Below are 22,248 nucleotides of genomic sequence, written 5' to 3' on the forward strand. Positions count from 1 at the left end.
CAAAAGCCCAATGTCCAGAACCTCATCTGAGTAAGAAATGGAAGAGGCTCAAGACAAAATTTATTCTGCAGAAAATTTCCCTACAGCTGTCAGCCTGTAAATTTAACAAGTTACTTGCTTCTGAAATACAGTGGTAGGACAGGCATAGGATAGACATTCCCATTCCAAAAGGGAGAAGTAGTCAAGAAGAGAGAGGTAACTGATCCTCCATGAGTCCAAAACCCAAAAGGAAACTAACATTAAGCCTTAAAGCTGGAGAATAATCTACTCTGACTTCCTTTCCAGCATCATGGGCACATTGGATGCTGGAGGCTGCAAGGATTTGAACTCCCCAAAGCCGCAGGCATCTGTGCCCATGTGCTTGCTGGGTTCAGTTCACACAGCAGCTCTCATGAGTTGGAGTCTCATTCCACAGCTTTCCCAGGCTGGAGTTGCATGATGGTGATCCTACAGTTCTGGGGTCTTGAGGGCTGCCCCACTTCATGACTCCACTAGGCATTACCCCAGCAGGGGCTCTCTGCAGTAGCCATGCTCCTGCAACAAGTCTCTCTATTTACTCCCCAAGTCTTTCTGGTAAATCTTTTGAAATCTAGGTGGAGGTGATCATGGACCCCTAGGACTCACATTCTGCATACCTGCAGAACTAGCATCAGGAGGACGCTGCTAAGATTTATGTCTTCTACCTTCTGCAGCTGTGGCATAAGCTGAACCTGGGCCCACCTGAACCACAGATGCATGTGTCCACAAGCACAGTGCTAGAATTTGGGAAGCTGAGTCCCCAGGTGGTCCTGGGCAGTTAATTGTGATGCCCTGCAGATGCCACTCTGGAAACTTTGTCCTCAAGTTTCTTCACACTTGGAACTGTTTATTGAGGATAAAATTTCCAAAACATGCTTTCTGGGGACACATCCAACTCATAACAGAAGGGTTTTTATTGTTTTTTTTTTTTTTTTTTATTTTTTAAAAATTGTGTGTGCGTGTGTGTGTTTGTATTAGCCTCTGAACAAAAGCTAATGAATTTTCTGTTTTTCATTTGCCTATGTATAATACTTATTTTGTATTTAGATAACTGCTTAGTGTGTCTTCCTAGGTTTATATCTTTGGAGCAGGGCTAGGATTTTTAATTCATAAATCTGTGGTATTGAAGGGATAGAGTACTTGAAAGTATGGTAGTTTTTATTCCATCATTGAGTAAGTAATAAAATAGCCACACAATTATCTGCGTTAAAATTAGCACTTAAAAATGGATCTTTTAAAGTGTTAAACCAAAACTTTTCTTAGTGTGTTCTCAAGAACCTGAAACAAAGATGAAGGAATGAAGCATGAATATTAACTAAAAATTGTCCTAATTCTCTTCTTTGTATTCATGCGGCTTGTTGGGGGACATATGTTGCATGGACCATGTGAAGGTAAATTTGAAGATGATAGTCTCTTTTCTTTCTCACAGATTTATGAATAACACTCACAAAATTACTGTATTAAATAGTTTCCTTTCCTTTTTTTATGAAGTAACTCTTCAGGACTTCAGAACAATAAAAGAAGACCATACTACAGACCATACTACATAACTAAAATGTGTAATGCATTTTAATTAAATGCATTTTTTAGTACTGTACACATAACATGAGCTAATGGTGAAAGAAAGGTCACTATATCTTCTGATGACTAGATAGAAGTAATTTCTAATTAGTAGCATACATGTTCACCCACAAATTATATATGAGTGGATATAAAACTAAGAGGTTTTATATCCTATAAAGGACCATAAAAGCATCGTTTATTATGATTGCTACTGAAGTGTATTTTAAAGAACTTCTTTTCCTGAATATATAAACATTCACAATACATTTAACCTCTTAATGACAAGTTTATCTACAAGGTGATAAAGGATAGAACCCTGATCTTTAATGGAATGACTGTTCTTCCTGAGAAATTCTAATTTGCATTTTGTCAATGGAAAAATAACATGAAGGTGAAATGTCTAGTATGCTAATGAGTCTTGGTTTAAGTACTATTATTATAATTAGTTTAACTCGTTACTTGAAAATGAATGTGTAGTATAATAATGAATATCAACTATTCATGTCCAAAATGAATATTGAATTGATAAAATCTGGAACTACTGAGGTTATTCTGTGCCTGAACTTCCTGTTTTCACCTACCTCCCAATTACTTGCAGCTGTCAAAATAATTTTAATCATTTTCAGATACTTTGCAGAATAAAAAGGACCATAAGCCCTTCAGCTCTAGTCTTAAGCCTTTTAGCCAAAAAGATGTTGTCCCTTGTGTTCTCGTCTTTTTTTATATCCTTGCTGGATCCTCTGTTCTAGTTAGGACAGTTCTTTTTGAACACACACCTCTCTTAGGCTCTAAGATCTTAAACATTTATCCAGGTCATTTCATAATTCTGATTGTGTATCCTTGCCTGCTAAACCAGATTGGAGACCAGAGAATGTTAGAGAATGAAAAGGCTTTAGAATTCATTTGCTAAGGTCTTTTATATCAGTGATAAAGTCTGAGGCATTCAGTACTCTTCAGATTAAAAATTAAGCCAAATCTGTGGGCTTCTCACCGCTGGCCCATTTCACCATGTCATGTGTCCTGCAGAACACACAATCAGATGTGTGCAGAGCCTTGCCTACTCCGTGGAGGAAGCTAATATTCTCCTGCCTGAGCCAAGGTGGTCCCCACATATACCTGGTTATCTCCCAGGACACAGAAGAGTTTTTAGTGAAGGATTAAATGGAAACTCATACATAAAATAGGAAAAATATAAGCATCTTCACTCTTTTAGACCCTCTTGGAGTCAGAGCAATTGTGTTTGTATGCATTTGCTGGTTTTATTATTCATTCAATGTCAGAATAAGATAATGTGACTGCATTTGCCAGTCATACATATAGAAAAGGAGAGCCCTTCTATCCGACAACTTAAGCATGTTATAGGGCCTTAGTTCACATATAATAGTTTTCAAGTTACTGAAAATTTTAAGTGACAAACACAGTCTGCTTTTGTAAAAGTCTTTTTCTGAAAAATTGGAGCCTTCACCAGCATTCTGCTAAACTGAATCTTTTCTTTCTTATTCAAATTTAAGTCATTCAGAGTATTCGAAAGCAATATTGCTGATACCCTTGTAGATTCTTCTCGACTCACCCTGGGGTTGTTTCCCGGTAAATTCACCGTAAGTTGAGATTGACTTGACTCACAGCCAGTTGGAAATGCATTGAGTGCACCTAACCTACCCACCATCCTGGCTTAGCAGAACAGCATGCTGTAGACCAGTTGCTTCTCCGATCGGGTGGCTGACTGGGCTCTTCCGTTCTCTGCCTCCAGGGAGTATTGTACAGCGTATTTCTAGCCTGGGAAAAAAATCAAAAATTAAACATTCGGTTTCTACTGAACATACAGCACTTTCACACAGTCACAAAGTTGAACAACCACAAGTCAATCTGTGGAAGTCGAGGACCCTCTGTACATTTTTCCTTTACTATAAACGTACGTCTGTAAAAGCACAAAATTTTCCAATTGGAAGGATCTTGGCGACTCAACTCTCCAGCTACTTCATTCTATTGCTGAGGAAACAGAAAAGTGAGGATTCCGACGCGGGACAGAACCGGGTTTGTTAGGTGGCTGGTTGCTGAGGAGCCTTGGCTCTGGCCAGCATTATTTTCCCCCAGCTACTTGAAAATCCTCATCAAGTTATCTCTAGGCATCATCTGCTTCTGTTTGTTTTTCTGTTTCTTTTTTTTTACCCTCTTTTATTTTTTTCCTCCCAAGCTAATTTATCTCAATCTCATTTAAGTTATTTTCAGATTTTATTTGAATTCTGATTATGGAATGGATTTAAATAGAAAGATTAAAAGTCTAATTAGAATGCCGATATCAAGTATTTTTTCCTTTCTTTTAGCATCTGGTTCTATCCCTTTCCATAGAGCCTGGCTGTTGATTGATTTTACTGTGCTTCCAAAAAATCCCAATATGCTTTGTTAAATGTAGATATATTCTCTAACTTCCATTTAAAAACTTCAGAGGTTGACAATGAATTCCTCTGCTTATAATGGTACAAATCAGCTGTATCAAAATTAAAGTTTCTTAAAACTGGACTCCTTAGCAGTCTTGTCTTGAATGTAACCATTTACCTTTTTCATGTGTATTTTTTATGAAATAACATTTGATACTACATCGCATTCTGCCTTAGATGCATTCATTCTTTTGTTTGCAAAAATCAGTCATTTAACAAACATTCAGCATGTACCCATGTTGTACCAGACTCAAGGCTAGGTGACAGTGGACACAGGTTTATGAAGAGATCAGTTTTCTCATAAGTAATTCCACAATGCACTGGGAATGACAGATATATACATAAAGCATTTTAAAAAGAGTATGGTTTGAGAGGTCCTGAGAGTCCTAGGGGAGAATAGAGGAGGGACATCCACAGAGCCCAGGGAGGCCTCTGAGAACCTCTTGCCTTTACCAACTCAGTTGACTCTTCACATGATGCAGGCGAGACCTGCCCACTTCCATATCCTTCTGCCCTCATCAAAGTTTTCCCACTGACCACCCTGAAACCCATATCCTTCCTTAATGTCTTAAAGAATGAAGGAAGAGTAACTCTTAAATTTGACCTTGAGGATCTCACCCAGTGATCTCAGCTTCAATCCTTGAGGGCTTTTGCAAACTCTGCAGTGATTACCGATTAAAATGCCCCTGCCTTTCCCCTCATGTAGCAGTGCCCAGTATCTCAGGGGGCCGAAGATACTGCTGTTCAGAGCCACGTGTGTTCTTAACAAACCATCAGGAAAATATTCATTTTCTGTAGCAAATATAAGAAAAGGAAAGAATTATATGGGAAGGGTGGCATAAAGAAATCTCTGTACCTTTATTTCAGTGTTGCTGTGAACCTACACCTTCTTTTTAAAAAAGCCTTCAAACTTTTAGATTGTCCTAAAGGAGAGCTACAAGTTGCCAAAAATGAGGATTCCGATCAAGCTGGTGAAGCAGGTTTTAGACATGTACCATCAACTTTGTCTCCTGGTGATGACTTTTCATAGTTTCTTATAATATAGTTCTAAGATTCCTTAATAGTAAACATAAGGAATTGAGTAGTTAATAGTGGTGGATGTAGGATGCCAAGAAGAGTTTCAAGGTGGCTGTGGAAGGACAGGGATAACTCCAAAGGGTCCTGTTTTCGGTCTTAGTCATGTTAGTGGTGGGGAACAGAGACCTTCCTCACAGTGGCCTTCCAGCTGCCGGCGGCATGCACATTTCTTGGTCTCCATGCTCTTCTGTGCTAGCTTCGTGTCCCTATCCAACATGAAACATCCAAAATGGAACCCACAATGGACCTTCCCCTCACCCTCCTTTATCTTCGGTCCACATTTTACCCAGTAGCTAAGCCATCCTTGAATCTGTTTTTGTAGTGTACTTCGAATCAGCCACTTATATACATTTTGATTCAATATCCTAAATATATTTTGCTTCTGTTCATTCCCCTCCCTCTGCCAGTGATTACTGTATATGCGCACACACAAGTGAGGTTCCTTTCTCTTTGCAAAATTCCCCCTCAGAAAAGAAGGCATCTCGAACTGGAATCAGTACAAAGCCTCTGCTATTACTGGGTGCTTTCCTCACTGCTTTCTTCCAAACAGCAGAGCACTGTGTGAGGAAGACACATTAGCCCAAAATGACCTCATTTAATGCAGTTAGATATTTCTGGAGGGCACCTGACAAAATCTTTTTTTAAAGGCTTGCAGTAGCGTTTAAAATAACGTGGGTATTTATTCCCAAGATTGTGTCCTCACAATTGCAAATGCAAAATGTCTTTGTCAGCAAGTCTTTTCACAACAACAAACAAACAAAAACAAAATCAGTACATTCAGGAGCTGGTGATAGAAAAAGCATGAATATGCCCCCATGGAACAAATGGAAATGTGACTTAGAACTAGTTCTCCAGGGTTGGCATCAGCCAGAAATTCCCCAAATGCCTTATATCAAGTGAAGAGAAGTGTGCTCTAGAAAACAATCAAAGGACAAAAAAAAAAAAAAAAAAAAGACTTTTAAGTTGATGTGTACACAGGTATCAACCATGCTTATGAAACATTTAAATCAAATTGTTTTTACCTATCTAAATGTTTTTCGTTACATTTCACAGTTAATTTTATTTATGTAACTAAAAATAACATGCCATGATTTTATATAGAGATTTCGTATCTCTTAAATTTTTGGTGGATTATCAAATCGTACATGCACAGAAGTACATAAATCATCTGTGTACAGCTCAGTGAGTTTTTACAAGGCAGACCACATAGTCAGCACTCACACCAAGAATCAAAACGTTACTGCTGCCCCAAAATGCTCCCTCTTGATATCTTCCAGTCATTGCCTGGGCCCCTGCCACATGCACAGCATAAACAGTACCCTGTCTTCTGTCAGTGTAGATGAGGTTTGCTTGTTTTCTAACTTTTTATAAATAGAATCATTGAGTAAGTTGCACTCTATTCTCCAGCTTGTCTCCTTGAGGTATCATCTTGGTGCTTACATTGCATTTGTTCACCTTGTTGGATGGTATTTTAGGGTGTGAACAATCTCAGCATATCCATTTTACTATGATATGTACTCAGAGTGGTTCCAGTTGGGGACAGTTGTAAACACTGCTTTTATTAAAACTCTCCTGTGTGACTTTTGGTGAACAAATGTCAAGTGTTTTGTTGAGTGGATGCCTGGGAGTGGGATTTTTGAGTCAAGGTTTGCCTTCAGCAGCTCTGATAAACACTTGCAAACAGTTTTCTGTAGTGGTGATAGCAATTTTCATCCATCAGCAAAGGATGAGTTTTCTCCTTCACATTCTTGCTCACTCTTTTTGTTTTCTGTCCTTTTTATATTTTGATGAGAGAACAGTGGGATTATGGTTGGCATTTCTCTGATGACTAATTGAACACTTTTCATATATTTGATGGCTATTAAAATATCCTTTAAAATATTTTTATTAAAATGTGCCTGTTCATATTCTTTGCCCCACCCTTTCCACTTCCCTAAAGTTTTATGTATTTCATTTAGAAAAAAAATTATCAACATTTTTATAAGATTGTGTCATTGGCATATTGGCAAAACTGAAGATCTTATATTTGGACAATAGGAAATTTAACCTTCAGGTTAGCTTATTTTTATTTTACTTTTTGCATTGTGGCAACCTCCTAATTTTTCCTGTGAAACTGTTCTCTGATTCTCTGTGATCTTCTGCACACTTAGAGCTAGTTTTTATAATCATGCAGATCCAGTTAAGTCGTCTTTAGCCCTAACTCATTCTTTCTCCCCCTGCCCATATTACCCACCTTCTTGTCAACTCGGTGCTAAACTCTGCTGAATCCAGTGTTTGCAGAAGTCCCCTGAAAATGTCTGCAGGCACGGGTGCAGCACACTTGCTAAATATTCAGTTTGTTGGGCCTTCTCTCTGGAAATCTGGATTCAATTGATTTGAGTTGAGGCCCAGGAGTCTCTGCTTTCAGCAGTACTGCAGATTATCCTTATCTTGAGGAAGTCTGAAGAATTTTGTTTTGGTTTTACACATTTTCTCTGCTGTCTGGGTTTTTCTGTCCTTCCTCTAGTGTCATCTTTCAACACCCAACCTGATGTCACCTCTGGGAGTCTAACTTGACTTTTCCAGACTGAGTCCATCACTCTATAATGAATAAATTCTTATTCCTGGTCTTCCTCACAAACCCATGGTACCAGCAGTCTTCTCCATGTCAGCTGAGAAAGCTCAGTGGCTGCTCTTCAGCGCCCATGCAGAATCTGAGCTTGTCACCACCTCCACGCGGTCCTGCTGTGCCCTTTCCTCATGCTGGACTGCTGTAGAGGCTCCCTACTCATTACTTTCCCTACCAGCACCTTGGGCCCCCATTTGGTCAAAACTGATCAGTGTGAAGTCAGCATTGCGTTTCTGCTCAAGACTCTTCAGAAGCTCTGCAAGTCAGAGCCCAAGTCATCATGAGCCCTGCAAGACCCATGGATACCTGCCCTTTCCCCTCCTTCACCCTGTGCTTTGGAGGATGGCTCTGCCCCAGGCGTGCTGACCTCACTGACCTCACTGTTTCTCCTAGAACATCCAAGGAATGCTGGTGCTGTAGGGCCTTTGCGTGGGCTGCTTCCTGTCTCTGGAGCACTTGCTGTCTGTGAAACCAACTGCTTCACTTTTTCAGGTTTGGCTCAAATATCTCATCAGTGAGGCCTGCCCTCATCACCTATTTAAAAGTGAACCCTTTAAAAATAACTGTTTTGCTCGTGATATATTCTCAAATATCAGAATAATGCCTGGACATAGTGGGTGCTCAGTTAAATATTTGATTTGCTAAATGAAATATTCAGGATGCAATAGAGATACGAGACCTTATAGTATCTCCTTATAAGCTGAAATTTTATGAAAACCTTTTCAAAGATATGTTGCCCATTTTCACATTTTGAAGTGAAAACTTGAAATTGAAAGTGATAAAGGTGGGAATGCTTGTTTACTGCTGCATTGGCTTCATGGAAAAACCAGTGGTAGCCAGGTTCATCCTGACCCGCCTGTGGGTATTCTCTGCAATAGAACAGAAATTTTGGGTTGCTCCCTCTTTTTGCTAGCATTTCTTCAAGTGTCCTTAGAGGCAAGTTTCCTTGGGAGAGAAAAATCATGACTAATGAAAATTAAATGTCCTTTTTGTTTGATTCAAGCATATCAGTTTTGAAGAGTATATGCATAAATTCATAGATTCATTATAAAAACAGTGTGTCTTTGCATATTTAGCTCATCTTAAGGGTATTCTTAACACACTCTTGTGTCAGTGTGTGGGACCAGAAAATGTCTATCTTTTCTCCCTCTCCACTTAATTCTTCCTCCCTCCTTTTTCTCTCCTGCATTCATTCCTGAAATACTGTAATGCTGTCCAGATGAAACCTGACTGCTTCCACACAGGTCTACTGATACATATCTAACCTTAGAATAACTTGCTGCTATTACTGTATGTCCCTACCTTCCTAACCTGTATACCTGTGCAGTCCTGCATACCTTTGAGGATATAGCTTTGTTTTCCAGAGTAAAGCATTATCATGGGACAGGAGCATATTTTTCCCTCCGCACTTCAGTAGATTCAGTTAGCACAATGTGCTGGCTTAGCCAACCACCATGTCATCCCAGCCAGCCTAACCTTTGGTGATCTCTAATCGTCTTCTGTTTTACCCGTCTTAGCCTCTTCTGGCAACTTAAATTGATTGATTGGAAGTCTTTGTAAGAATAACTCCTACACCTGGTGTTTCCCAGGGTGCCTAGAACGCTGTTGGGCTGCAATACAATAGCTCTGTGCTGCTAAGAGAAGAATCCTTTCCCGAGAGTGAATAGATTGCATCTGAAAATCAGAATGATTATTAGTGGCCCACACTTGAAAGAATGCCAGAAAGAAGACTAGTGCACACAAGTATATCCTAAGTCAGCTAGTACAGCTCTTGCTGGGAAAAGCCAAATCTCAATTAGAGTGTGCATGGGGAAAAGCCCGAGTATATTTTTATTTAAAATAGAAGAGGCAGTTAAGCACCAATTCAAATCATGGTTAAAATTTCCACTTAACTAGTTCATAAACTGTATGCATTAGCAAACTTAAAAATAGACACTCGTGTGAACTATTATAGGAACTTTATTGTGCAGTAAAAAAAAAATAGTGCAATTGCCATGCAGTGGAAAAATATCTAATCAGACTGTTCTTTTTTTTCTCTTAGCATTCTGAAAGCATCTATATTTCAGGGCTGTGATTTAACTAATGCTAATCTTATGAGCCTATACATCAACAGATGAATTTATATTTAATCTCTATTTTGTTATCTGTCTGTTTTCTGGGATGTGTGAGTACTAATGAGCCAGGCAGTGTAGGAATTCAGTTAAGAATGCTGGAGCATAAAGAATGGCAGGCAGAGGAAGAAAACAATGGACAATCTTAAAAATGCATTTGTTCATTGAATAAATATTATTGAATATGACTAGATATTAATAACTGAGCAATGGGGGCTGGCACAGTAGTGGGGACTTGACATACAGAGGAGAAGAAAAAAGGAGTTACGACAAGGCTTATAGTTTGTTCATTTATTCACTCACTCATTCCACCGAACATCTGTAGAATGCCTCTGATCCAGTGTACCAGGGCTATAAAAATGAAATTGAGCAAATCAGAAGCTCTTGCTTTCCAGTTGAGCTTCATGGGATAGGCATATGACAAAAAAGCAAAATATATAATACATAGTAATCAGTGTTAGAAAAATTAAGTAGGAAAAGAGACTGGAAGTTTTTCATTTTGGGGGGATTCAAGGTATTGAAGTCAGGGGCACTCAACCACTGAATCACATCCCCAGCCCTACGTTATATTTTATTTAGATCCAGGATCCCACTGAGTTGCTTAATGCCTCGCTGTTGCTGAGGCTGGCTTTGAACTTGTGATTCTCCTACCTCAGCCTCCCCAGCTACTGGGATTGCAGGCACTGAGTGCTGCGGGATTGGAAGTTTTGAGGGTGGGAGGTAGGTTGTAATTCTGGAGAGGTAGTCCTTAGCGGAAAGATGTCTTTTTAGTAAAGATCTAACAGAAGTGAGGAAACCAGTCACTCAGATACCTGGAGAAGGTGTAGTGGAAACCCAGGAAAAGGCAGTATGAGCTGCTGAGGTGATATAGCACGTTGCCATGTTCGGGGTGTAAGAAGGAGGCCGTGGAACTGGAGCGGGATGAACAATGAGTAAGGCCTTGTGAAGGCTTTGGTTTCACTCAGCATGTGGTGGGAAGACATTGGGAGGGGTTGCCCCCATCCTGGACTTGAACATGTAGTGTTTGTTAATAATTGAATTTAGCTATGAATTGTAAAGCAGATTGGAGAGGTTGTACTGGAAGATGTGTGTTAGTTAGCTTTCTGTCACTACAACAGAAGTCTTGAGATAATTAACTCATAAAGATGAAAGGAAAAAAAAAAGGAGAAAAGTTTATTTTGGTTCATAGTCTTGGAGGTAATCCATTCTTTGGTCCCATTTCTTTTGGAATGTGACAAGGCAGCCCATTGTGGTGGCAGTACATGGCAGAAGAAAATTGCTTACATCATGAGACAGGGGGAACAACAGAAAAAGAGGAAAGTGCTGGGGGTGCCCAGAATCTTCTTTGAGGGCATGCCCCCAGTGACCTAAGAATCTCTCAGTAGGCCTTGCCTCCAGAGGTTCCACCACCTCCCGGTAGCACCACCCTGAGAACCAAGCCTTTCCCCAAATCGTTGGGAGTACGTTCCAGATCCAGAGTATAACAAAGTGAGACTGGACTGAGCGAGAAGTAAAAGCTGGACTTAATAAGGTTTGGAGTCACCTGCAAGAGGCCACAGAGAGTCCTGAAGATGGGTGCAGGCAGGCTGTGCTTTAGGGATGCCCTTCCTTCTCTACTGCTGGGGGCTGCAAGAAGGACCTGTAGTCTGAACCCTGAAGTGGAAGTAGTTGTCTGCTTCCTTTTTTCTTTGATTTCTTCACTTTATTTTTCCTAAGGAAATTTCCTGTCTTCCTTTGTAGACTTGAAGTAAAATTATGAAAGGAAGAAAAGATAATTGGAAAAAATGTGTCTGTGGTGTTGTCTTCATGTTGAATCACCAGCACACTGTTCTGTGGGGGAGGGGTGGGCCGGTGGCTGGCTTCCACCCTGCTTCCAGCTATGGAACCATAACCCAAAGTTGTTCTTAAGGACTATAACAAATATCTATGATTTCAGGCCTAACAAACCTCCAAAACCTCAAATGCTGTGTTCTGGGAACTGTGTATTGATTTCTACTTATTTGCCTTGTTGTTTTCTTTTTACTTTTATTTTTGGAGGGAGGGGTCATCTTTCTTGCTCTTGTCCTTTCCTCAGCCACACTTATCCAAAGCACAGATGTGCTCATTTTAAATCTGATAACACATCGATGAGAAAGTTGCTTCCAGATCTTAATGTTTGCACAAGTTGAATTGTGTGACTTTGATGCCAAGCCTGGGTCACTTGTTTGCTTTGTAAAGATAAAAAAACATCAGGTTGTAGTCAGAACTGAAAGCAAAGTTCCATGGTCTGTCGCTTCTGCCAAAGAAACATCGCCGTCTTTTAGCTTAAGGTGTTAAGGGACTCAGCAGTGATTTCTGCCTTATTTTGGAATGTTGCTTTCTAATTCTGAATTGGAGCACTTTGCTCTGAACTGGTATAGATGCCTGTTTTGCCCGTAAGTGAATATATACAGCTAATTTCTTTTGTGGTTTTCAGATGGAAGTCAGAACTGAGATGGAAAATTGCTGCAGGAAGCTGGCATGTTTTTTAAACTCCTGAGTGTTTTTAAAGAGGAAATAAAACCTCTTTCCATTCTTCACTGCTTGGAAAAAATCATATTCATTTTTCAGTAAGCAGGGGAGGAAATGAGTATTATGGATTTTCATATTTTTTCTCATGAGTTCTTACATTTCAGATCTAGTCTAACTCTGCATTCAACAATTTGAATGCCAAGATTGAGCCATTGTTTTTACACTTATTTTTCCTTAGACTCATTCGGTGCTGTGAGTGTACTCATTATATACCATTTTTTGTTGTAGAGATTCTGGCAGCATTAGTTCATCTTGACTGATGCCCTGGACTCCATAGTATAAATAGAAAAATAGAGATCGGTGACAAGGATTGATTAGCAGTCCTCCTTCTAAGTGAAACAGTAAACCTATCTAGATAAATTGCCACCTTAAAAGCCTGAAAAATGCGCGGTGAAAGAATTAAGGGTGTGCGTGTGAATGTGTGTCTTAAATAGTGAAATTTCTAGAAGTACTACAAGGACACAAAGGTTCCGTTTGGTCTATTTCACTCCAGTTTTTATTAAAAAAAAAAAAAAAAGGCTTACAGGCTTAATGAGCTATGGGGATATTTATTTGCTCTCTCTGTTTATAGGGGAATTTCTTTAAGTAAAAGGAAACAGAACAATACTATTGCCATTCAAGTCAGTGTATATATGGTAATATGCATGTATTCTTACTTTGTTTTTTATTAGACTTTAATTGTAAGATTGGAAGGACTTATGAGAGATCCTCTGATTCCTTCCCTTGTATTTTTTTCTTTGTTTTAGTACTGGAGATTTAACCCAGCAGAACCCTACCACTGAGCTACATCCCCATCTCTTTTTATTTTTTATTTTGGAACAAAGTCTGTGTTGCTGAATGCCTTGCTAAAGTTGCTGAGGCTGGCCTCGCGCTTGCAGTCCTCCTGCCTCAGCCTCCAGAGTCAGTGGGATTACAACTGTGCCCTGCCTTCTCTTACACTTTTAAGTCAATATGTAGGTTAAAAAATTTAGCATTTTATATTGTTCACTGTTGCCAGGTAGTGTTGTAAGCACTTGATATGTAAGTGTTCTCATGTATGATAGGGTTATGTCCTGATAAACCCATAGTAAGTCAAAAATATTAGAAGTTGAAAATGCATTTCATACACCTAAACTTCTGAGCATCCTAACTTGGCAGCAGGGTACACTGCAGAGTGTGGGTTCTTTAACTGCGTGGCTGACTGGGAGCTGCAGCTTTCCACCTTTGCCCAGCATCGCAAGAGAATGTTCTGTCACCTATCACCAGTCCCTGAATAAATAAAAATTCAAAGTACTGTCTCCATTAAGTGCATATCGCTTTGTACCATTGTGAGTACAAAGAATCAGAAGTTGAACACTGTCTGCATATTCACTTATTTAACTCTAACATACAGTTGAAGAGATAGGTGCTGTTATTATCCCCATATACCATAAAAGGAAACCCAGGTGCTAAGAAATTCAGCAACTTACCCCTGAGAAGTGGAGCTGGGATTTGAACCCAGGCACCAGGTATGTGCTCTTAGCCATTCCATTACCACCTGCCTCTCCCCTCTCTGCTCTGCTCCCACTTCTTTCTAGACTTTTAAACTCGGGGTTGGTTTCCACTCTGCTTCCCTTCACCTAATGTGGCTTTCTCAGTTTATAGTTTAAGGCTCCTTTTTCTGCTTCTCTTTCTCCTTCTCCTGAGAGTGATGAAGAACGGTACTTCTCCACTTTTCCATCACTTTTTGCTGCTCTGCTCTTTCCTCTTCCTCCAGTGTGATATTCTCCAACCCTTAAGCCATTTCTGACTTAAGTTATATTACATCAGGACCAGAAGCTGCTTCTGAAATAATGACTTGGCCAGTTCTGATAGTATTAATAGTGCAGTTACCTCATGGTTTCTTCATATATTCTTTATTCCTGTTTACCACATCTTTTTTTTTCTACTATATTTGCAAAAACACACTCGTCTGATCTTAGAGCTTGTAATTAGTGATGTGACTCTGTGTGTATTAGTGCATGTGTGTCAGATTTCCCAAGATCTTTAAATCTTTACCAGAGTGCACAAACATGCTTCCCTGTGTGTGGGCATTGCATAGGTTTTATGTAAGTTATTTATGACAGTTTCTAACTGTATCCTAGGGTCTCCTGGCTCTCCAGACACACTGCAGTTAATATGTTAAATGTGTAAATTCCTATTGAGGGTGGGACTGTCAGAGACGGTTGCATGATTCAGCTTGATAAATGGGTCCTTTGGACCTAGGCAGCACATTATCTTTTTGACTGAATCCCAGGGAAGAGAACAAAGAATGAAATACCAACTCCTACCCCCAGCCCCACCCCACCACAGCAGCACACTCCACCCAGATCCCCCATTCTCCCTCTCTGCTTGGTTGAATCTGGTGGACTCTCCACTCTTTCTGAAGATGAAATCACACTGATGAGTTTTCTGCTTCCTCAGCCCAGAATCATCGCTCCCTAATTCCCTGGAACCACATGATGTTGACTTTGCCACAGTGACTTCATAGTGATCGCTGTCATATTTTACTAAGTAAAGAACTTCACAGGATCTTAAATTCAGCTTTTCCCTCTCTCCTTAATCTTCCACAATGATGTTTAACACTTAGAACCTGAGTGACTGGGGGCGGGTGGTGAGCACCCCGGCCCTCATAGTGCCTCTCAGCTGCCCTGCTCTTTATCAGCATCACCATCATCACCATCAACATTGGTGTGCTGTGCTGGGGCTGTTTCCCCCTTAATGCGTGGCCCCCATTCAGAAGCCCCTGGACTTGGGACCCATTGCTGCTGCTCCAGCTGCCTCAGCAAGATCTCGACTCCGTTGCCTGTTCTTTCCTTTGAAAATGAAGCACATGCTTGCTGAAGTCTAGTCTGTAGTGTCACTTAACTGTACCCATATTCCCTTTTCTTTCTTTCATTCTTTCCTTGCCTTTTTTTTTCTTTCCAGTACTCGGGCTAGATCCCAGGTCCTGGCACATATGAGGCAAATGCTCTACCACTGAGCTACATCCCCAGCCCTTTTTATTGACTTTTTGAGATAAGGTCTTGCTAAGTTGCCGAGGTTGATCTTGAACTTTGGACACTCCTGCCTCAGCCTCCTGAGTATCTGAAATTCCAGGGGTGTGACACAGTGCCTGGCGTCAGATTCCCTTTTCACCAACGTGTTTATCCTCCTATTGCCTTCTACCCAGACCATAAGAACTTTGGCCAGTACATCAGGGAAGAGGGAGTGTTTTTGCTCCTGACTAGGGAACTTAGGTCTTCCTGTAGCACCCTGTTCTTGCCTGTTTTATCATGATGTTATTTTAATTTAGTATTTAATTCCCCTTATGTTCCCTGTCCTGAAATTCTTAGAGACTATGAGTGCACAGTTAGTTTGGCCTACTGAACCTGTATAGTGCTAATCTTTGTCTTTTTCTGCTTATCCCCCAAATCATTGAGGATGAGGATATTAGTAGCAATCCAGGAAAACTCTTGATTTTAATAGGCTTTTAGAATTGACCCAGGAGCTTATATACCATACATATAAGTGTCTGAAAAAATGTAGTTTCCCACACTGGACTTCTAGTTCAGGTAGGGGCTCCATACACATGGGGTTGTATTGAATTCCTTTATAATAATAGTAAGGGAAAAGGATTGTCTCATGAATAAAATAGGCAGCCTGGTAGAGGAGGGAAATGGGGCAGGACTTATTTCAGTGACTGACTGAGGATCTGGGGGGAAATGAGATGGGATAGGCATGCCATCAGGGACTGCATCAGGCCAGTTTGGTGGTCACAGGTGTTATGGCAGAGATGTTAGCAGGGGCACTAGTAGGTGCAGGGTCTGTAACAGCTGCAGATGGAGCCTCAGGAATGGAAGGCTATGTGGGAGAAGATGGAGGATCCAGGAGATGGTGGCCATGGTAGAAGTTATGACGGGGGGGGGGGGGGGCAGGAGAAATCCCTTCAGCAGCACAGGCGCCTAGTAGGGCTGGGGAGGTGAATTGCTGGGACCCTGACAAACGTTGGCAGCAGCGGGTAGGGTTGGGGAAGTTGTGTGTATCATACCGTCAGCTTGTGGCTCATCATGAAATCATGGAATGCCATGGGAGCTTGGGTCTGTAAAAGAATGGAGTGGCAGGTTTGGCCTCACATGCCAGGGAATGAGATCATACTTGACACAATGCTGAACAAACAGGATTCAAAGGGTACATCAGAAATGTAATCCATCCTTTCCCTGTCTCCCCTCATTGCCTGTTCCAACCATTCAGGCAACTGAGTTTTCTGTTCCTGGGTGAAACCTAAGACAGACTTAGCTGCTTCTCTGGCTTTTCTCAGATTTGAAAACACAAAACTTAACGTTCCGTAGCTTATACCCTCATAGTGTCAGCTTGGCAGTTATTCTTTCTGGTCTGGTCCAGTGTCATTAAACACACTTTGTTCACTCAAAGTTGGGCTTTTCCCTCTCTGATAGCTTCTGTTTCCTGCTGGTGTGAAGTCTGCAGCAGAGAAGAGAGCTGGGATCGACTTCTCCCTGGTTCTTTCAACCCACCACCCCTGTTCACCAGCACCTCTGGCCTCTGCAGAGTAGATGGGTGGGCAGAGAGGAGAGAGGGTCTTACAGAACTGGTGTCTGTTGCCATTGACTTCTTCAAGCCTTGGCAGATCGTGGACCTGACTCATTGTTTTGTGGGTACTTCGTGGATTCTTGGAGAGTCCTTCCCCGCTCTGGGTCTGTGCTTCTCTTACTTGTTTGCTCTGATTTAGGGCAGGGTAGGAATACACATTCTTTTCCATCCCAGTGGTGTGCTGCCAAGGTTTCCTTACAGGTCGATCTAGGCAGCCTTCATTCAGATGAAGATCATGTTGGGTTTGCAGTACTTATGGAATATCTGGGTGGAAATACAGTGGCTACCACAGGTGAGAGCAGGAATTAGAGATATGGGGGCAGCTGCTCTGCTGATGGGGGTTGAAGTCAAGAAAGTAGACACCGTTGACCAGGACCAGACAGTGAACCTCACAGAGACACCTGCATTTAAAGGCAGAAAGAACAGTTACTGGCAAAGAAAATGAGTGTATCAGAGTGTTTGTTCCAGAAAAGGGAACACTGTCTGGGAGTCAGCCAATAATTATGTATCTTAATATGTTTATCCCTTATCCAGAAAGTGGAACTTATAATGCATTTGTTTTTATTGTAATTGTGCATAAGGGCCCCACACTGCTTTCTTCCTGTTTTGAAAACAGATGTTAGTATTATTGTAGAATTTCTAATTCTTTGAAGACAAACTTTTAACTCTTCTCTTTCCAGTTGTATATGAACATAGATCAAGATTAGAGAAATCCTTACAAAAGGAAAGACTTGAACATAAGAAAGCGAAGGAAGGTAAGTTAATAATGTCATTTTCCTTCTGTATTTTTCTCACATTCTTTGAAGTATCATGTACTTGATTACGACTTTTTTTTTTTTTTTTTGCTGAGATATTTCTCAAATCAACTTGAAGTCAGTTTTCTAGATGAACAGAGAAAGAAATATGCTAGGCATTGTGCAACTATTCCTGCTTGTGATTACATTTGGAACCTTTTGTTTGCACAACCTTAAGGTAGTTCATATGTTGGTTATGTGTATTATTTCAGAATAAACAACTTTTCATCTGAATGTTACAGAGGTATATTTCCAACTCCTGGAGCTTCTGTCACAGATGGTGGGGGACAGCAAGCTTTGTTCAGTAGATGATGCTTTTGATAGATACATAGACACCCATGTACAACACAATGAATCAATCACACTTATCTGCTTTTGAATTAAAATACCTGTTTTTTTTCTCCCTGAAAACCTTTATTGGCACAGCTGATTGGTTCAGTTTGAAAAAGAAACATTGAATGCAGGTTTTAGGCAATGCTGTTGATTTTCGTTAGGAATTTTCTATAATGCACAGTCCTTATCCAGCTCATGATTTGAAGTTGTGTGCATTCTTATTTTTAGTTATTCATGTTTTGTGATAAATCTTGAAAACAGAGTTAGTGTGCCTGAACCCCTTGGTGGGGTAGAAGGGAGAACGGGGTGGTATGTGTTGGTTGAGAGCTTGGCTGACCCTTCATTTGGGCCTATGTGAAGAACAGGAGTTAACATCATTACAGTGCTATGAGAGGATCTGAGTCTTCTTGTCTTCAAATGCAGAGTGATTTTATAGAGCCATCTAGTGGATAATAAAGTTTTCAGAGCATTAAAAATGGCTTAGATGGCTTGATTTCTCTATTCAGGCCCTGAAGAATTTTAGTGTGCCATCTAGTGGGTAACCATAAATCACCCTTGTCTTCAGATGTGCAAGTTTTCCCCCACTTCCAGCCCGATTTCAAAACAAATTAACCACAGAGATATTCTAAGTGCACTTTTAATCAATTGGTTTTAATGTGAATTTTGTCGATGCAGGATTTATAGCTACAAGGTAAGGAAGAACACTGTAATGTTTTCTTCAACTTTTTCAAGCACATTCAGAGGCAGTATAAAGTGTATAAATCACCAAGTAGATTGATTTAAACCTAAAACAGTTTTGCAAGGCTGAGTAAATTTTGTCTTTATTCTAGACGTTTTATAGTTCTACAGTGAATGAGCTTATACTCTTATTTTCTCCATTTCGTCTCTACTAGATTTCCTTGTTTATAAGTTAGAAGCACAAGAAACACTAAATAAAGGAAGGGTAAGTATTTTTTGTTTGCTTAATTTGCTATCACAAACTTGAAAGAGAGAGTAATACAATTACAAATATTTCACTGTTGATTGTTAGGATTGTAGGACTGACACACTTTTTTTTTTTTTCTGTCCAAAAAATTCTAAGAGGAAGTTGTTAAAATGCATTCTTTTAAAAAATCTACCTTTACTTATCACATTATTGATGATAGTGATAAACTGAGAATAGCTTTAATGTTTAACAGTAAAGAGAAGATTATTCATTCACTTATTTGTTTATTGGGTCTCTTGTTGTAGGATATCATGCTTTGGTTAGGCTTTGCAAGTGTAATCTAACACAAGACCTGGACTACAGTTGGCATTGAAACACAAATGTGCAATGAATGAAGGGAGGAATGATATTGGCATTTAAAAATGCTTTTTAAGACCAAATTTACTGGAGAAAAGCAAGTCATTCTCTTATTCCAAGAAAAATATATAAGCTTTAGTTGTATAAAATGCTAGTGTTGGGGGTATTAAAACTGAGAAAAGTCAGTTCTTTGAATTGCCTGTGATGCCTTCAGCTTTCAGTTCTTATGATTTTAAAAGTCTTAGCCAAAACTGTGGGCAATCTATTATACATTTTGTAATGGAATTTTCTTTATAAGCCAAAGTAGTAAAGCAATAAAATAAAATGATAAAGCATTTTAGAAGTTGTAAACAAGAAAAAAATATACCTAAGAGTGTACTTGTATTGGTGATGGAGAAAAGCAGGGTGTGTTGTGTATAAGTAAATCATCACAGTGAAGGGGTGAGAACATTCCAGGTGTCTTTTGTGTACTGACTGGTTGTGGCTGCCCAGGATGGTGGCAGTATGTGAGGCCCCTACACACAGGTGCTCCATTAGACCCAAAGCTGTGCCCCTGAAACATGGACTGGACACGTGCAGTTCAGCCACAGGCTTAGGCTCAGTTCTAGCCCTGGCTCTGCTGCTTAATGAAGAGCTGGCCACCTGGTCCTCGGCCTGTCTCAGTGTTCCATTCTGTGGTGAAATCCATCTATGTAGAATTTCTTGCCCACAGAATTTGAGAGAAGGAAAGTGCCTCTTACCTTCCTGCCATTAAGCCATGCTAAGCTTGTGAGGCCTGGGTTGCAGTTGACGTGTCCCCTTCCCCCACTTGCCTGGAGCACCCAGCACAAGGTTTTAGCCATATGCAGTGATCATGTGTCTCATAAGTCCCTCCCTATGTCTGGGCCTCAGTTCTTTAAACTGCGAGAGGCAGAGCTCAGACCTTTTTAAGGGCCCTGTCATCCTTTCATTTTACAATTCAGTGTCCTCCATTTTCATCTCTAAAATCTAGCAAACCTATGAGAATATAAAAATTTTATTTCTGCTATTAAATAGAGAGGTAGCCCCAGAGACATCCGGTTTCAAGCATAGAATTCATTTTATCTCATACATGTGAAATAAATGAAAATCTTTTACTAGGACCTTGAAGCTGTCTTTAGCAAGAGAACCGGATTAGTTTTCTTTTGTTGACTCTTTTTTTTTTTTCCAATTTACAGCAAGATTCCAATAGCAGATACAGTGCATTGAATGTCCAACATCAGATGTTGAAAGTGAGTAATTTAAAGTTGTTCTTCATGAATAAATGAAAGGATTAGCTAATATTTGAACTGACTAATGGTCTTTAAAGTGATTAAAGAAAGTGTTCTGAAGGTTGATTTGTGTTATAGTATGTTAAAGTCGTATTTAGCTAAAAATTACCTATAGTTGTACTGTGCCAATGTATTATTTAACTGTTTACAAAGAACAGGTTTGACGTATTACCTGATTTCTTATACAATAGGCTCTTTGGTTCCCTAATTTCTTATTTTACTGTCTTTATTGTTAAAATTGTTTGCATGTTAAATTTATCAGTGATTTTCCTCAGGCATTTTCTTTTATCTTAGACAGCCTGGAGACTGTAGAACTCTTAAAATGCTTCCTTTGCGCTACCAATATTTAATAAATGTACTTTTACCTACCACAGGAGCATAATTTATTATTTAAACGCTCTCCTTGGGTCCTGGGGTAAAACTCATTACTGTGGGTCAGAAAGACCAAAAAAAAAAAAAAAAAGTTTTTGTCAAGCTAGAAGAGATGAGCATCACTTATCTTGCCGTCGACTCCATCCTGCCAAGCCCCCAGCTCTGTGTTTTGTGTTTTCTTTTCCCAGTATCAGTAGGGCACAGGCTTTTTATTGAAACCAGAACCTTTCCCATTATCGCCAGTCAGTGAACAACTTGACCATCCTTTCACAGCGAGCATTTGGAGGCTGTGGAGTTGAACTGAATTGTGATTTCATGCTGGGTTATAATAAAAAATAAGGTAGATAGAAATCAGTTCTAGAAACAATTGCTGTATTGTCTCCCAAAGAAGGAAAACAGTCTGATTTGTTTGTTTTTTCTCTTTTAAACTGATTTACCTGAAAGACGGAAGACCAAAGAAAAGAAATTCGGCCCTCTGTATCCATGGGTTCTGCATGCATGTATTTAACCAACCTCAATATTTCTGAAATATTTGGGGGAAATTGAATCCGTAATGAACTGTTTTCCTCAGCATTATTCCCTTAATAATACAATAGTGTTTTATATACCATTTACATTGTATTAAGTATCATAAGCAGTTTAGATATTATTTAAAATAATAATAGACTGAACCGGGACATCTCTGAACACCATGGAGCTACATCCCCAGTCCTTTTTAAGACAGGGTCTTGCTAAGTTGCCCAGACTGGTCTTGAACCTATGATCCTTCCCAGTCCCTGGGATTACAGGTGTGCATGACCACACCCAGCATAAGAGCCCATTTCTTGACTTTTCTTGGAAGAAGTAAGAGCAAATGCAGATGTCGGCTTGGCTTCCCCAACTTGGTTTTCCTTTGTGCAGTAATGCTCCATTTTCCCATTTCAAATGACTTTGGGATCAAGGCCAAAAGTAATTTTCCCCTTAATTTTTAGCATCACTGGGACCAACAAGAAGTTATCATGAGAGATGGAAAAGGAAGAGAATTAGAGAAAGTCTGAGGGACTCCAATTACTGTGGAAATGAGATAAAGATAAGGGTAAAACTACCCTCAACAAATATTATGACTTCCTTCTTTTCAATCTGGTACTTTCCCAGCAACATTCAGTTGTCCCTCAGTATTCATAGAGGATTGGGTCCTCTATGAATATATTGCAAGAAAAAAAAAAAAAAAAAGAAAAGAAAAGAAA

At 39.9% G+C, this 22,248-nt stretch overlaps 1 protein-coding gene across 6 annotated transcripts in view; it reads left to right on the plus strand.

Annotated features, from left to right (window-relative positions):
• GOLIM4 (golgi integral membrane protein 4) overlaps positions 1-22,248 on the plus strand; it is a 74,531-nt gene that overhangs the window by 23,517 nt on the left and 28,766 nt on the right. For all 6 annotated transcript variants that reach the window (XM_079156389.1, XM_079156387.1, XM_079156386.1 and 3 more), the window contains exons 2-4: positions 17,633-17,707; positions 18,973-19,022; positions 20,558-20,611. In XM_079156389.1, coding sequence (XP_079012515.1) covers positions 17,633-17,707; positions 18,973-19,022; positions 20,558-20,611 — 179 coding nt within the window. The remainder of the gene's footprint in view (positions 1-17,632; positions 17,708-18,972; positions 19,023-20,557; positions 20,612-22,248) is intronic.

Source organism: Sciurus vulgaris (genome assembly GCF_902686455.1).
Source record: "Sciurus vulgaris genome assembly, chromosome: 10".
Taxonomy (NCBI): Eukaryota; Metazoa; Chordata; class Mammalia; order Rodentia; family Sciuridae; genus Sciurus; species Sciurus vulgaris.